At 39.7% G+C, this 15,582-nt stretch overlaps 1 protein-coding gene across 1 annotated transcript in view; it reads right to left on the reverse strand.

Annotated features, from left to right (window-relative positions):
* Positions 1-6,618, reverse strand: part of SLC24A2 (solute carrier family 24 member 2) — a 116,903-nt gene extending 110,285 nt beyond the window's left edge. The window contains exon 1 of the mRNA XM_054986952.1: positions 5,713-6,618. Within this exon, the coding sequence (XP_054842927.1) occupies positions 5,713-6,618 (906 nt within the window). The remainder of the gene's footprint in view (positions 1-5,712) is intronic.
* Between the last annotated feature and the right edge of the window lie 8,964 nt (positions 6,619-15,582).

Raw genomic sequence — 15,582 nt, forward strand, 5'->3', positions numbered from 1 at the left:
AGCCAACAACCTTGGCAGATAGTTCCACCAAATAAAAAACTGGCAATCGCATCCAGTGCATTGCACAATACTCAAACTCCCTCGAATCTGAAGCAAATGGCCTTTTCTAATGGGGTATCAGAATTCTACCAGTAGCTTAACTGTAGAAAGAGATTATATAGCGCACAGAACATTTTCAGATTCAAATGTTTTTCACTTCACTGGGATTGTTTACATTTTCACTGTTTCGGATTGGGGATTTGTTGCTAGGATAACCCTTTAGCCCTCTGGCTCTTTATTTAGGCCTTTCAGAACTCCTTTGACCTGCACTGTCAGATTACAACACAAAGTCTTAAAGATAAATACCATGGACAACGGTTTCCTTGACTGACCACTTTCCAGCTTAACAATGTTAGTTTTAACAATTTGAGAGCTCATTTTGCATAATTAGAAAGAGATAAATAAGAAACAGTATGAGTTACCTAACCAGTCTTGCAGATCTAGAACAATCCTTGCATGAGAGATATTTGTTTTATTCTATGTTTAGGGAATTTAAATTGGATAACTTAAATAAGGAAACAGCACAGTGGAAAAAAATTAAATATATTCCTTTGCATTTGATATTTTGGAGTAGAATGCAGCAATACTATAACGTACAATAAAGTTTTGTTTTTGACCTGCTATTTCTTTAAAGATGGAAGGAGAAATAATGGATGCAATAGCATGAAGAACATCCTCCAGCAAAGACCAAGAATATTATCTCTGCAATGCTTCTAAACTCCATAGCTTGAGAAGTCAGCATCCATGTGCTATTGGGATTAGTCATATAATGCTCAATACAGATGACAGAAGACTCTAGTGGGATGCTTTTAGCAAGGTATTTTGAAAACTAAAGCTACTCCTTCAAAGCATCTCTCTAAATGCAACGGAAGTACTCTAAAACTCTCCTTTTGAAAATGTAAAGTAAGTGCCTAATTAATAGAATGCAAAATGTTGCTGAACAGTATGGAAAAAAATGCTAAACAGGGACAATCCATCCACCAGCTCCCTGAAAGTTCACTTCCATCATCCAAAGAAACAACAGTGCACTGGAAAGAGAGCAAACACATTTCTGAAAGGTGATACCTAGCAAACAGATTGAGATGCTCACACATCTCATGTGGTGTAATGCAGTTCAACAGAAGGCAAAAACACAAAACAAAACCCACATCTGCAGGCCCACTATTTAGTTTGATGAAGGGAAAGTTCCTTATCAGTCAGAGGGCTGGTGTGAATATAACCCATTCACTGAGGTTTTTCTATATGGTTCGTTTTTTGTGAATACAGGCACACTTTATTGTTTTATTCTTATTTTACAAAACTTATATCCTACGTTTTTGCCCTCACAAGGGCCACCAAGTTGGTTAACAAATAAAAACATACATAATGAAAACATATTCTAAAACCATTAAAAACATTATGATGACCAGAGATAAAATATAAGCAAAACATAAAAACAACAATTAGAACACTGGAAAGGAGGGAGGGACCACTGAACAAATTGTGAGCCCATGAAGATGGGCCAAATTTCAGGTGAAACAAAAAAGTCTTTACCCACTGGCAGAAGATGGCAACAGAAAGGGACAGATGAGTCTTCCTGGGGAGAAAGTTTCACAACTTTGGTTGCATGATCAAGCAGACCCTCTCCTGGGTTGCCACTCATTAGGGGGCACCTGAAGCAGGACCTCTGAAAATGACCGCAGAGGTCAGGTAGGTTCATAAGGGAGTAAGTGGTCCTTCAGATATGTTGGTCCCAAACTACATAGGGCTTTAAATGTCAGTACCATCTGCTTGAATTGTGCCCAGAAACAAATTGTGAGCCCATGAAGATGGGCCAAGACTGGAATGATACGGTCCCTATGATCATATAGTCCCAACATTGGTTAAATATTGTTTGACCATCTCCCTTTAAGGTGTATCACTTCTTCCAAGCAACTGAAACCATAATGTTTTGCACCTGGAAATACAGAATTGCAGGCAGACTCCCAACTACCTCTAGAAAGTTCCATATAAATGAAACCAGAGGCTTTTTTGCTAGGACTAATGGATATACAGCTAGCAACTACTCATGGTACATTGTTTCTGTATATGATAATGGCAGCGAGATTGTTATATGCTCAAAATGAAAAATTCCAACATTATCAACAATAGAAGAATGGCTAGTGAAGAAGATGGAGCTTCCAGAGATGGCCAAACTTACTTCGATTAGGGAAAAGACATAATCTAAATTTATTGCTACCTGGAAACCCTTTATAGACAACTTGCATGAAATGGAAAGAAATGAACTGAAAGCATTTGTGCTTTTGAAGATAAAGAGGGGGGGAAATTCAGAGGAACTTTGCTCATGGTATTTTAGAGTGAGTGTATAATATGTAATACCTATATATCTTTCACAGAGAAAATGGGAGATTATTCCTATCTATTTTCATTTATTAGTGTTTCTTTTTTGTTTTTGTTTTTCAGCTTTATATATTGTTTAAACATTTTTAACAAAAAAAATTACATTTAGAATGTTGTTTATCATGGTGTGAAACTCACACAACTCCTCATCCTATTTTGTGAATTCTGGACATCTTGTCACAGAATTTCAGCATAAGAGCACCTCTAGCCACATTTTTAACAGCAACAAAGCAGCAGTCACACAGCAGCAATACTCAGTCACTGTGTGAAGCATGATTATTTTTATGTTGTAATTCCTTGGAGGCTACGAGAGCACAGCTGTTACATAACAGGATGGACAGCTCTAACCTAGGATAAAGGTACATGATATTCTGTGCACCACTGAAGAGAGATGTTCTTTAGGATCAGAGTAGAAACTCATAATAAATATCACAAGACTATAAATGCCTTAATGTATCTTAAATGTGCAGTTCACACAGTCACAAAGGTTCTAGTGATGTATAGTGTATATGGAAGTGAGGGATATGCCTTCCTTTGAAGCTTTTGGGAAGCACCATAAGGCTGTTTTATTCACCAGACTTTTTCAAGGGTTATTTGTCTGCAGGCATTTTTATTACATTTAAGAGAAACTTGGGGTTTTAATGTTGTTTGATGTTTTGTTATGTAAGCCACTTCAAGCCATGGGGAAAAGTAAAATATAACCATATAAATGTTAATATACAATATGGCCCCATGCTTTAATCATGGTTAAGGAACTGGACTCAGGCTGAATATTTAATTTCTCCCCCAGCACCACTTCCCCTGCCATGAATTTCCCTCACCATGGTTAAGGCCAGTGCCAAAATACAGCATAATATGCTATTAATTCTGCTTCTAATATCATTTAACTGTAAATTCTGATGAGTGCTAACCTTGCTTAAGGTTGAGTTAGCTGTGTTAGTCTGTAGTTGCGAAATGGTAAAGAGTCCAGTACACCTTTAAGACTAACCAACTTTATTGTAGCATAAGCTTTTGAGAACCACAACTCTCTTCGTCAGATGCATCTGATGAAGAGAGCTGTGGTTCTTGAAAGCTTATGCTACGATAAAGTTGGTTAGTCTTAAAGGTGCTACTGGACTCTCTACTATTTTGCATGCTTAAGAAGTGAGCACATTTGTCTACTACAAATCATCAATCATTGTATCATCGGTAAGAGACAATTCATGCTAAATAAGTAATGCTCTTCCTTCAGCATATATAAAACAGAAAATTCTAATCTGTTTTAGTGATCATAATCTCAAACCTCATAAGTTACTAAGAAAGAAAAAGATTTAACTGTCTACAAAGTGCCCATAAACTTCAGGAGGGTGACAACCTCAATACATTTGAGTATCTTTAGGACTGAGAAAAGTATATGTGTTAGGCATATAAATACAAATATATTTTAGGGGACAATGTTCATACACTACAGAACATTTCCCTATCTCTAAGAGACTGTCAAATAAGTTGATAGATTCCATGTTGGCTGGAAATGCAAACTATCTACAGAGGTGATGGGTTAGAGCAATAGGTTTTCAAACTCTTTCAACTACCTTTCTAAAATCAACTTCTAGCTATTGAACCCTAACACTTTTTAGTGGGTCCTGGAGCATGTTTTAGGGCATGAATACACAGTTTGTACTGGATATGGACTAGGCTTCCGAGATCTCACTAGAGATGTGGAAGTCCAGGGGGGGGGGGATAGGAAAATATCCTAATGAAACAGTTTCCCTTTCAGAATGATGAATGAATGTTTAAGACAAGGTTTAAAGTATTGCGGTTAGACTGAGACACGGGTTCAAATTGCCAAACAGGCATAAATGGGTGACCCTTGGATCAGTCATTCTCTTAGCCTAACCTACCTCACAGGGGTGTTGTGAGGATAGAATGGAAGAGGGGAGAGCAATATTGTTAGCCCCTTTGGGTCGTTGTTAAGAAAAGTGGGGTATAAATATTATAGAATGTAATTATGTGTCTAACACTGGGTACACTGGTAATTACTGTTTGACTAAAATGAGGGCATTTATACTTTTATATTTTATATACTAAACAGTCAAATGTGATCTGTTATTACATTAAAGTAGTAAAGTAACTTTAGAACTAATAAGTACACATTGTACATTTTGCCATCCAAAATTTCTTTTCCAAACACCCTGGGTTTTGTTCATGGGTTCAAAATTTCCATAAATTTTATGAATAAACTTTAAGAGCTACAGTTCATCATAAAACTAATATAGTAAATATGGCTATTATTTTATTTTTTCTTCCAGAAAAATCTCAATATCAACAATTCTTTCAGAAAAATCTCAATATCAACAATTCTGCTGATGTGGTTCAAATTTTTCCCTTAAGTGCCCTACCCATGTCATGGGGTGTACTGGGCTGTTAGGAGCTTGTGGCTGATGTGCATTAGAGTACAGTATGTATGCACCAGTTCTAAAGCTACTGGATAACTATAACATCAAATGCATTGTGCAGAATAGCACAAACTTGGACTTATGTTTATAAACTGTAAACATATTTATATGTTTACAGTTTATAAACATAACAGTCCAAGTTTCATGTGCATTCATGCAGAATACCAATTGTGTATACTGGGGAATGTATTATGGATGCATACAGACATCAGAATCAAACTCAAAGATTGTCTGTGATAGGCACAAACCTGTTTTTTTAACAGGCTCATGTGCTTCCTCTTTGTGGGGTGCTGAGATTTAAGATGGAAGTCTTCAACTAACTCCAGTTTGTTGTGATGTCTGAACACAAGTGCCATAAGAAACCAAGTTCTATTTCTCTCAGTAATTGGGATTCTTAACTACAGTTAAGAACCACATGTAAGTTAAGGAACTGTAATTTGGCCTCCACAACAATCTTAAGTTAGTAGAACACTTCCATTTCCTACCTCAATATGCTATATAAGGGGAGGAGGGAGTATGTAAGCCTGACAATCAACTACACAACTACAGTGCCTGACCCCTGAACTGAGCCATGTGGACGCAATGGTTCACACAACAGGCCCTCTGTATGTCTGCACATAAGTCGTGTGACAGATGTTGGTGTGGCAGTAAGCAGGAAACATGTACCACCCCATAGTCTTTAGTCAGACCTATCTGCAACATACACAAAGGCTTTAAAAATATTTTTTCACTGGTGTTTAAGAACACCATTATGTGAGGATTCCTAGGAGATCTACTGGGCATAATTATGGCACAAATAGACAACAGTAAATATCCAAAGGTGATCAATGTGTTTTTTAAATGTTTTGACAAAACTAACCTTTCCTTCAGTTTCTGTTACTTTCTCCACTTTGTTCCTGGTTAGCAGCCATCTTACCCGCTCTTCAACTTGCACATTGAATTTCATGAAAGTCACATAGGTAATATAAGCACTCAGAAGCGTTAAGCTTTCCCACCACATAATTGAGTTATCCAAAAAGAAGACGATTAGCAATATCAAGTCCATGATATAAAAAGACACATCCCGAAAGAGTGGCCACCAAGTAAGGTGCAGTACCTCTTTAGAAAATAAAGCACACATCCCAATAACAAACAGGATATTAAATACTGCAGATCCAACTATTGTCCCAATGCCAACATTGCTGTGAGATATAAAGACTCCTATTAGAGAAGTAAAAAGCTCTGGAGCTGAGCCACCAGCAGCCATGAATGTTGCCCCAGCCACATCATCGGAAATCTCCAGTTTTTCTGTGATGACTGTCAATGAAGGAACAAAGAACTCATCACAGACAAGGGCTAAGGCTATGAACATGTAAATCATTCCACAAATATGTAGGAGTACAGCACCCCTTCTTCTTTCTTCAAGAGAAAAAAGATCTGTTGGATATTCTCCTTTGGAACGGTTGTGATCACGTTTCATAAAAACAGGTGGATCTAGAGTACCATTTTGATTCTGGTCCCAAACGTTCAAAAGAGTTCTTTGATATGTATGCATTGACTTTTGGCTACCTAGATTGTTTGTCATTTCTCTATTATAAGGTTCCAACTTGAAAAAGGCACTAACTGAAAGAGAGAGTGTGCTAATGGCCATAATTCCCAGGAAAAGTCCTGTTATTCGTATCAGTTTCAGTTTTTTCCTAACATTTTGACGCTTCTTATAGTCAAAGGATGGTTGCGCATACCTTTCCTCAAGCAAACTAACAACAAGGTTTTTACACTGAGCCATTGAATGTCCTTTCTGTGACACTGTAGTCCAAGGTTTTAGAGATGCAGAGGTTGTTCTGTCATTCCTTTGAAGGTAAAGGAATAGGTGCTTCGATGGCCTTCTTCAGAATAATGGATTTTTATGCTTCATGCGGAGTACACGGATTCGTTGTGCTTAAAACGCAAAGAGAAATATTTTTCAGTTTAGATTTTGGAAACCTGAGGTGTCAAAATATGCTTTCCTGTGAGGGGAAAAAGAAGTTAAATACTATTATATGAAACCAAAAATAAATACTGCAGTAAAACAAAGCTTATCTAAGGTTGCTTCTCATATTACACAGGGTTTCCATCAAGTGTAAATTCAGCAGGAAATCTTTTCCTTTTTATAGCCAATTTGAGGAATCCTGCCCTTGGATTTACTTACAGATCTGGCTGAACCCAGTTACTTATTTCTTTGAACAGAAGCTCGATCTGGCTACTTCAGAAGACCAGTCACTTCAGACACCCTGCACAGACCCACCCTGCAGAACACTGCATTATGTATCTATGGGAATATATTTTACATGGAAGGAACTGTACAAATTTATTACGTTTTTTTTTTAAATCCAGACACTGCAACATTGGGAAGACACATATAGGCACTTGAAATATACAGAAATGAAGTGGGAAGTATGATAAATTACACCTCGAATGTTTTTGAAGAGAAGCCCATTTACCAGTTCTATTGAGCTGAAACAAACTAGTTAGTTAATACCATTGAAGTAAACCAAATTATACCAGTTTAAATACAGGCACTTCAGTTCAATGGATCCATCTGTAAGTATTTATTTAGGATACCAAATTAACAAATCCAATTACAAAATGCAGTCAGCAATGTTGAACAATAAAATTAAACACCATCCTCAAGCCTTTTTAAAAATACAATTAGAAGAAAGCTTAAATACTGAAGATGAAACACTTACCAGTAGTAAGTCAAAATCTGCTGTTCTCCCTTTTATAGATAGAGATATTGAGTTCATGTGCATGAAATCTACATCTTCAGCATTAAATATGCAATTCCTCCATACAATTGTTTTGAGAATAAATCAGTGGAGATTTATTCCTGTAACTGTGTGAAAGACTAATCCAAACTCAGAACACATTTGCAACAAAGACTGGAGCACAGGACAGAAAGCAATGCACCTTCAGAACTAGAAAGCTATCGGGCCAAATATTCACTATTTTTGTCTCTAAACTCTGTATACTGTAGTCTATAATCCCATGAGACAAACAGAATACAGAAAGGCACAGGAGACTATCTGTACAGTCTATTATAAAAACAGAAGTGAAAAGTCTTCTAGTCTCTCTCGATTTTTTCCCCTTATCCTACCAGAGACTTGGCCTGGATTGAACACATCCACTCTTAAGTAACCAGGGCATACTTAGGGTTGGAGAATTTACTGTTCTCAAAGCCTCTCCTCATTTAACCCCTGCTCATCCCTCAGACTCAATGCCTTACACTTTTCCTAGTTAATTGATCCGATTATCATACAGATCAAGTGTTCCTTGTACTGACTTTGCACTTGGGGAATCACAGCCTATTATGAGGAGACTGAAATACTAGTTTCTTTCCAGCCCAGATCATTATTCTACAAAAACTGAAACTCCCAATGTGCGCACATGAGGGAAGGAGTCATTTTTAATATATATATATATTTGCCAAAAGGAATAACCATCAAATTTCCTCTCAGAATCCTGTCACAAACTCAACAGCGAAATATAAAAACGAGCAGAGACAACTGAGAGAATGTTCAAATGGGTTGTGCGAAGGGCATCAAAAGCAAGTTAGAACCGAGATGTGGGAGCGTTATCCAACACTGTATGGGGATAAACTGTTTGAGGGAACCGCGGTTGGGCGGGAGTTTGTGCACGGGGGCCGAGCGCTCTGCCTTCAGAGAGGCTCCAAACGGCTCCGCTTGCAGAAGCTGCAGAGAAGGCGAGGAGAATCCCCCTTCCCGCCAACGCAGATCCAACCAATCAGCGCCCGCGGGTCTGAGGGGGCAGCACCCCTCTCCCCCCCCCTCTTCCCCGCATCCCCCTCCGGAGATTCTTTCTTACCCAGAAGCGCCCTCCGGGCTCGCACAGAAGGTAGCCAGCGTGAGTGAACGGCGCGCTCCGCTCGACTGCAAGGGGAGGCGGGTCCGTTCGTTCTGCCTTCTCGCCTTCCTCCCCTACTGGAGGCAACGGGCAAAAGCAAGCGGCGCCTTTCGCAGGGGGCTCGGGGGCTGTCAGCTGGCGGCAGCCGCCTCTTAGCCGGCCACGTGAGAGGCTGAGCTCCGGGGGAAACTGACTGTGCCACAGCCGCTGCCGCCGGCTCCGTCTCTCTGTTCGGCGAGAGGCGCTCCTCCTCCGTCCACGCCCCCCGCCGCGGCTGGATTCGCTCGGGGCGTGGGGCGAAGCTGAGCCCTCCTTCTCCCTGGAGGCGCGCACCGCCGCCCAAGTCAGCGTGAGCCTCGAAGAGTCCCTGCGCATCCCGTCGAAAGGAAGCCTCGTTGGGAATAAGCTCCCAAGTCAGAGCCTTCACGATTTTGCAGCCTGGAGTTACAAACTAAAAAGAGACTTCTGGCTCCTTGAAGACCACGTTTTCTTGACAGTTTAACGGAGCTGCGTTGGGCCAAAGCACCGACGCGTTCACACAACCTGGCGCACTATGGAATGTCATTTTTTAAAACTAACCAAATAACTATGTTAGGGGTATGGGGGGGGGAGCTTTTTTTCTGGGAAAAGAGGTGGTGGAACTCAGTGGGTTGCCAGCACAGGGGGCAACTCTTGGTGGGAGGTGGTGCCCCTGGTACCACATGCATGTGCACAAAGTGCTTGCTTGCTACCAGAACCAATGATGTCACTTTGGGTCAGCTGGAACAAGGGGAGTTTTTAAAAGTTTAAATCACCCTTGGTGAAAATAGTCACATGGCTGGACGTGTCCGCTTTGGACATTTAGGTTATTGACTCCAAATGTGTGTTCCCCAGTTTTTGATTTCAGTTTAGTCAGTGATAGAGATTCATGGGGTTGGCTCCTTTAAGGGGGATTTGGGGAAACAATTAATTATGTCATTAATTACCATCTGAATATAACTGGTTTCCTCCCCCTTTGTGTTTATGTCCATCATAATTTTTGATTGTGTATTGGATCCGGGAGTGTGTTGGACCGGGAGTTATTACTTGTAAGTAAATTGATGTACTTGTATTACTTGTAAGTAAATTTTTGAAATTTCATGGTATGGCAGTAAGGGAGTGAGAGCATCTGTATCATGTGTATTGTTAATTTATTCATAGTCCAGAAGGTATATGCCCATGAAGAAGTGCCTTTTTGCCACGAAACGGGATTTGAAACATCAGTGCACACATCGGACCGTAGGCAATAATGGTTTCATCGTGCATGGATTATGATTTTTAAATTATTTATGAACTTTCCTGGAAATTTGTTTCCAACTGGAACTCCACCTCCCCTTCCTGGGATCTCCCATTGTGGAATATATATATGGACATTGACGGATTGTGATTGATATATTTATTGCTTTCTGTACACTGTTTATAACACTTTTGCTATTTGCACTTAAATGCACTTTAATAGAATAGAGATACATATTGTTATATTCCCGGCTTTGTTTCTGTTTGTTTCTACTAACCGGGTTGTCTCCCTGAGTTTTGCCCTGCGTACGTGTATGTGTGTGCAGATGCTTGCATCATAAGGGGGGAAAAGTGAAGCCTTTACCACGATATTTTGAGAGATATTGGGGAGGCGGCTGAGGTTTTTCATTTTAATTTATTTATTCCATGATTTCTCATAGAACTCGTGTCAATGTTCTGTGATACAACCCCTTTGATACAACCCAAGATTGAATTAGCCTTTTTTGCCACCGCATCACACTGACTGCTCATATTAAGTTTACAGTCCACTCTTACCCCAAGATCCCTTTCGCATATACTACTGTCCAGAAGTGTATCCCCCACCCAGTATTTGTGCTTCCCATTTTTGTGGCCCAGATGTAATACTGTGCACTTGTCTTAATTGAATTGCATCCTATTCACAGCTGCCCACTTCTCCAGAGTATTCAGGTCTTGTTGAATTTTAATTCTATCTTCTTGGGTGTTTGCTACTCCTCCCAATTTGGTATCATCAGCAAATTTAATGAGCAGCCCTTCCACTCCTTCATCCACATCACTGATAAAAATATTGAAAAGTACCGGTCCCAAAACCGAGCCCTGCAGCACCCCACTGGACACCTCCCTCCAATCTGATGAAATGCCGTTGACCACCACTCTTTGAGTGCGGTCCTCTAACAAGTTCCCTATCAACCGAACTGTCCTATAGTCCACTCCACAGTCTTCCAGTTTGCCCATCAGAATGTCATGGGGGACCTTATCAAAAGCTTTACTGAAATCCAGATAAATCACGTCAACAGAGTTCCCCCGATCCAGTAAGCTGGTCACTCGATCAAAGAAGGAAACCAGGTTGGTCTGGCAAGATCTGTTAGGAACAAAACCATGCTGACTTCCCCGGATCACTGAGCGGTCCTTCAGATACTTACAGATTGATCCCTTTAAAATCTGTTCTAATATCTTCCCAACAACAGAAGTCAGACTGACCGGCCTGTAGTTTCCCGGGTCATCCTTCTTCCCTTTCTTAAAGATTGGGATAACATTCGCTCTTCTCCAATCTTGTGGCACATCCCCAGTCCTCCAGGAGGCCTTGAAGATGATGGACAGGGGTTCTGCAAGTTCTCTAGTAAGTTCTTTCAGCACTCTTGGGTGCACCCCATCCGCCCCAGGGGATTTGTATTCATCCAATGCAGCCAGATGCCTCTCCACAACCTCTCTGTCAATGTCAATTAGCCACTCAGGTGTCCTGCCACATTTTCTACTATCTCTAGATGTGCCTGAGTTCTTCAGGGAGATAACAGAGGCAAAAAAGTCATTAAGCCTGTCTGCTTTTTCTCTGTCCTGCATCAGAGTTTCTCCATCTACTCCCAACAGTGGTCCAATTGCCTCTTTTACCTTGCGTTTGCTTCTCACATATCTGTAGAAGTTTTTCTTATTGTAGCGAGCCCTCCTGGCCAGACCCAGCTCGTACTGAGCTTTGGCCTCTCTGATGGCTGATCTGCAGTGCCTAGTAACCCTCATATACTCCTCCTTAGAGGTCTGTCCTTCTCTCCATTTCCTGAACATTTCCTTTTTCTCTCTTAGCTTATTCTGGAGCTCTCTGTACATCCACATCGGTTTCTTGGAGCCCTTACCATGTTTCTGTCTTGCTGGGATAGTGAGGGCTTGAGCTTGCAAAAGCTCGTGTTTGAGAAGGGCCCACCCTTCACTCGTTCCTTTCCCTTCCAGCACACTCCCCCACGGAATGACTCTCATCAAGCCTCTGAGTTCATCGAAGTTGGCCCTATGAAAATCTAACCTACGAGTCTGGCTACAAACTTCCTTGGCTCCCCATAGCAACTGGAATTCAAGGAGGACATGGTCACTTCCCCCTAAGGTCCCCCACCACCTTCATCTCATCTACCAATTCTTCCCTGTTGGTTAAAATGTTGGTTAAGATATGATAAAATGGAACAAATTAAACTTGTCGTGGTTAGGTCGGATTGCCACAATCAAAATCAATGTGTTGCCCAGAATGATGTTTTTAATGCAATCAATACCAATCGTGAAAGATAAGAAACAGTTTGAAAAATGGCAGAGGAAAATATCTGAGTTTGTCTGGGCAGGAAAGAAACCAAGAGTAAAGATGAAAGTCCTTTGTGATGCTAAGGAAAGAGGAGGAATGCAACTACCTGATTTAAGACTGTATCATGAAGCAATAAGTTTGGTCTGGTTAAAAGAATGGGTGTCTTTGACCAACCATAAGTTATTAAAGTTGGAAGGATATAACAAAATATTTGGATGGCATGCATACATGTGGTATGAAAAGTACAAAATGGATGCAATGTTTCAGCACCACTATCTTAGAAGAAATCTACTGTTGACCTGGCTTAAGTATAAGAAATTTTTAGAACAGAAGAAACCACTTTGGATTATACCAGCTGAAGTAATCAACCCAAATATGGAATATCAGGGAAAGGAATGGCTTACCTTCAAAGAGTTAACGGTAATAGAAAATAATGAATTGAAACTTAAATTAAATGAGGAGTTGCCATTCAAATATGGTTGGTTACAATATAGACAAATCAAAGACTTATTTGATTCAGACCAGAGAAAGACAGGTTTTAGAATTAAGAATTCAGAGTTTGAAGAAATATTGTTGGGAGATAATAGCAAAGCAATCTCTAAAATGTATAAATTGTTATTGAAGTGGTTCACAGAAGATGAAACAGTTAAGGTGCAAATGGTAAAGTGGGCTATAAACTGTAATAATGATATATCTATGGAAGCATGGGAGCAATATCAACTTGTACCAGCATTAGAGAGAACGGTTATAAAATGTTATATAGATGGTACTTAACACCTAAAAAATTAGCCATAGCTAACAAACAGTTAACGAATAAATGTTGGAAATGTAAGGAGCATGAAGGTTCTCTATTTCACATGTGGTGGACTTGTCAAAAGGCTAGAGACTTTTGGTCTAAAATATGTACTGAAATGTCTTTGATATTACAATATAATGTTGCTAAAAATCCAGAAATGCTGTTATTATCTTTACATCTAGAAAAAGCTAGTAGAAGTGATAAGATATTGTTATACTATATGTTAGCAGCAGCAAGAATTTTATATGTTCAATACTGGAAAAAAGAAGAAATACCGGAAATTGAAGAATGGACAAGGAAGCTGTTGTACATGGCCGAAATGGACAAACTGACTAGAAATTTGAAAGAGCAAGATCCAGAACATTTTTTGGAAGATTGGAAAAAGTTCAAGGAATATTTGGAAAAAAATGGGATGTTAAAGGACAATTGTGGTCTTTGAAAGGATTGTAAATTAAATTATAAGAATATAATGAAGGGAAAAGACACTAAGATTTTTACCATGGTTAAAGTAATAACAAGTATAGCAAATAATAACGTATATAAATTAACGGGGGGTTGGAGTGTTGTTGGAAGTCAACGGAGAAAAGGGGGAGGGGGAGGGTGGGGTTATATATTTAGAAGGATATGAATTGGATAAGATGTATGTACTAAACAAAATATTATATTACCTCATCCAATAAAAAACTATAACAAAGTTAGTTGAAGTGTCACTGCCGTCATTTATGAAAGATCCTCTGCCAGTGCCACTACTGCTGCTGCCCAGTAGCTGGGCTTCAAGAATTCCTCCCTCCCATCACCATGTCGGCCTCCCAACCTTTGGGGTGAGGGGTTCTCCCTACCATTGCACTTTAATGTACTTGGTTAATTTATTTTATTATTGCTTATTGTATGTTGATTTTAGAATTATTGTTTTCTTTTTTTTATTGATTTTAACTATTGTTCACCGCCCAGAGCCCCTGAGGATGGGCAGTTTATAAATCAAAATAATAAATAAATTTTAAAAATGGAATGGTCAGTTCTCTTCTGCTGATGTGACTCTTGATTCCTGAAGAGGGTAGATGCATCTTAGTCTGGTGTCTAACTCAGCTTTGATCATTCTGCCTTAAGTGACTCTTCTAGAAGTTTAGACTCTTGGCCAACTCTGCACTCCTGACAGTATTGATCTTAGCTTCATTGACACACACAGACCCCCCTCACCAAATTAAGGCATGTATCCATGCCTATCCAGCATTTATTTCAGTTCTAAATAGGTCTATTGAAAATCTTGCTCAAGTGCATTTAGGGCTTATCCCTGGGAAAGTGTTCTTAGGATTGCTCTACTATCCATTTTATTCCAATGGTCTTACACTGGAGTAACTGCATAGCATTACACAGTTTGACTGCTAGGCATTTTCATAGCCATGGTAAACAGAAAATGTCCCCAGTGGTTAAAGTTGACAAAGTAGCTGTTTTTTTGTTGTCTCAGTGGATAACTTGCAAATTAGCAGATTAAGCTTCACCATCTTGTGCCCCATAAAGCTCAACCGTATGTCTCCTTATTCAGAAACGAATCTCATTCAGATCCACTGGATTTACATATTCACAAATGGGTATGATGAGGGTAGCTTTTTAGGTTGCAATCCTATACACGTGCGCTAGGGAGTAAGTCCCAGTGAATCCTACCGTTTATAAAGGATCAGTGCTGAAGGATGCAATCCTATGAGATAAGTGAGACTTATTATGTTAATGTGCATAGCATTTATAAATGTTTACTTTCCTCCCCAATGAAAGTTGCCAACTTTTCATTTGTCTGCTGTAGGCTGTCTTTAATAGCAGTTTGCTGCACAGACACAAGCAGGTGATCACATTGCACATCATTAATCTACTGCTAACAGCACAAGAACAGAACAGACCTCCCTGCCCTTCTCAACCAAATTTCCAAAGCAGTGCACATTTATAAAAGTAAAATGATACGAAGATCAATAAAACCAGGAAGCAAGTAATTTAGAATTGCTTTGTTTTTTTTCATCTAATGGTTAAAACAGGAACCTGTCATGCCTAAGCTATAATTTTAGATTTACTTACACTAAAGTAGCTGTCGTTAAAATCAAGAAAACACAGGATTGTTATCTTTACCCCCCCCCGCTGACACTTTTCCAGGAAATCTTCACCTGCAAGACTCCTGCCTGTCACACACTGTTAAAAATCACAGAAGTATTGTTAGAAAAGGAGGATTTAATGCTGTCCCTTTCCTCAGGTTACAGAGGGGACAAATCAGAAAGATAGAGAGATCAGGGCATCTGTTTACTTCCCTGAACTATCATTTGATGTGTAGATTGCTAATCTTAGGAATTCCTCCTCATGACATCCTTCTCTTCCTCCCTTTGTCATACAACTATCTCCTCTCCATCTTGAACCATGGATACAGGACTTGTCCTGCAATCCAGGTCCACCCTTAGACTAGATAGGAATCTATCCTCTTTCCTATCAGAGTACGGAGTTCC

Source organism: Eublepharis macularius, chromosome 8 (genome assembly GCF_028583425.1).
Source record: "Eublepharis macularius isolate TG4126 chromosome 8, MPM_Emac_v1.0, whole genome shotgun sequence".
In the NCBI taxonomy this organism is placed as follows: domain Eukaryota; kingdom Metazoa; phylum Chordata; class Lepidosauria; order Squamata; family Eublepharidae; genus Eublepharis; species Eublepharis macularius.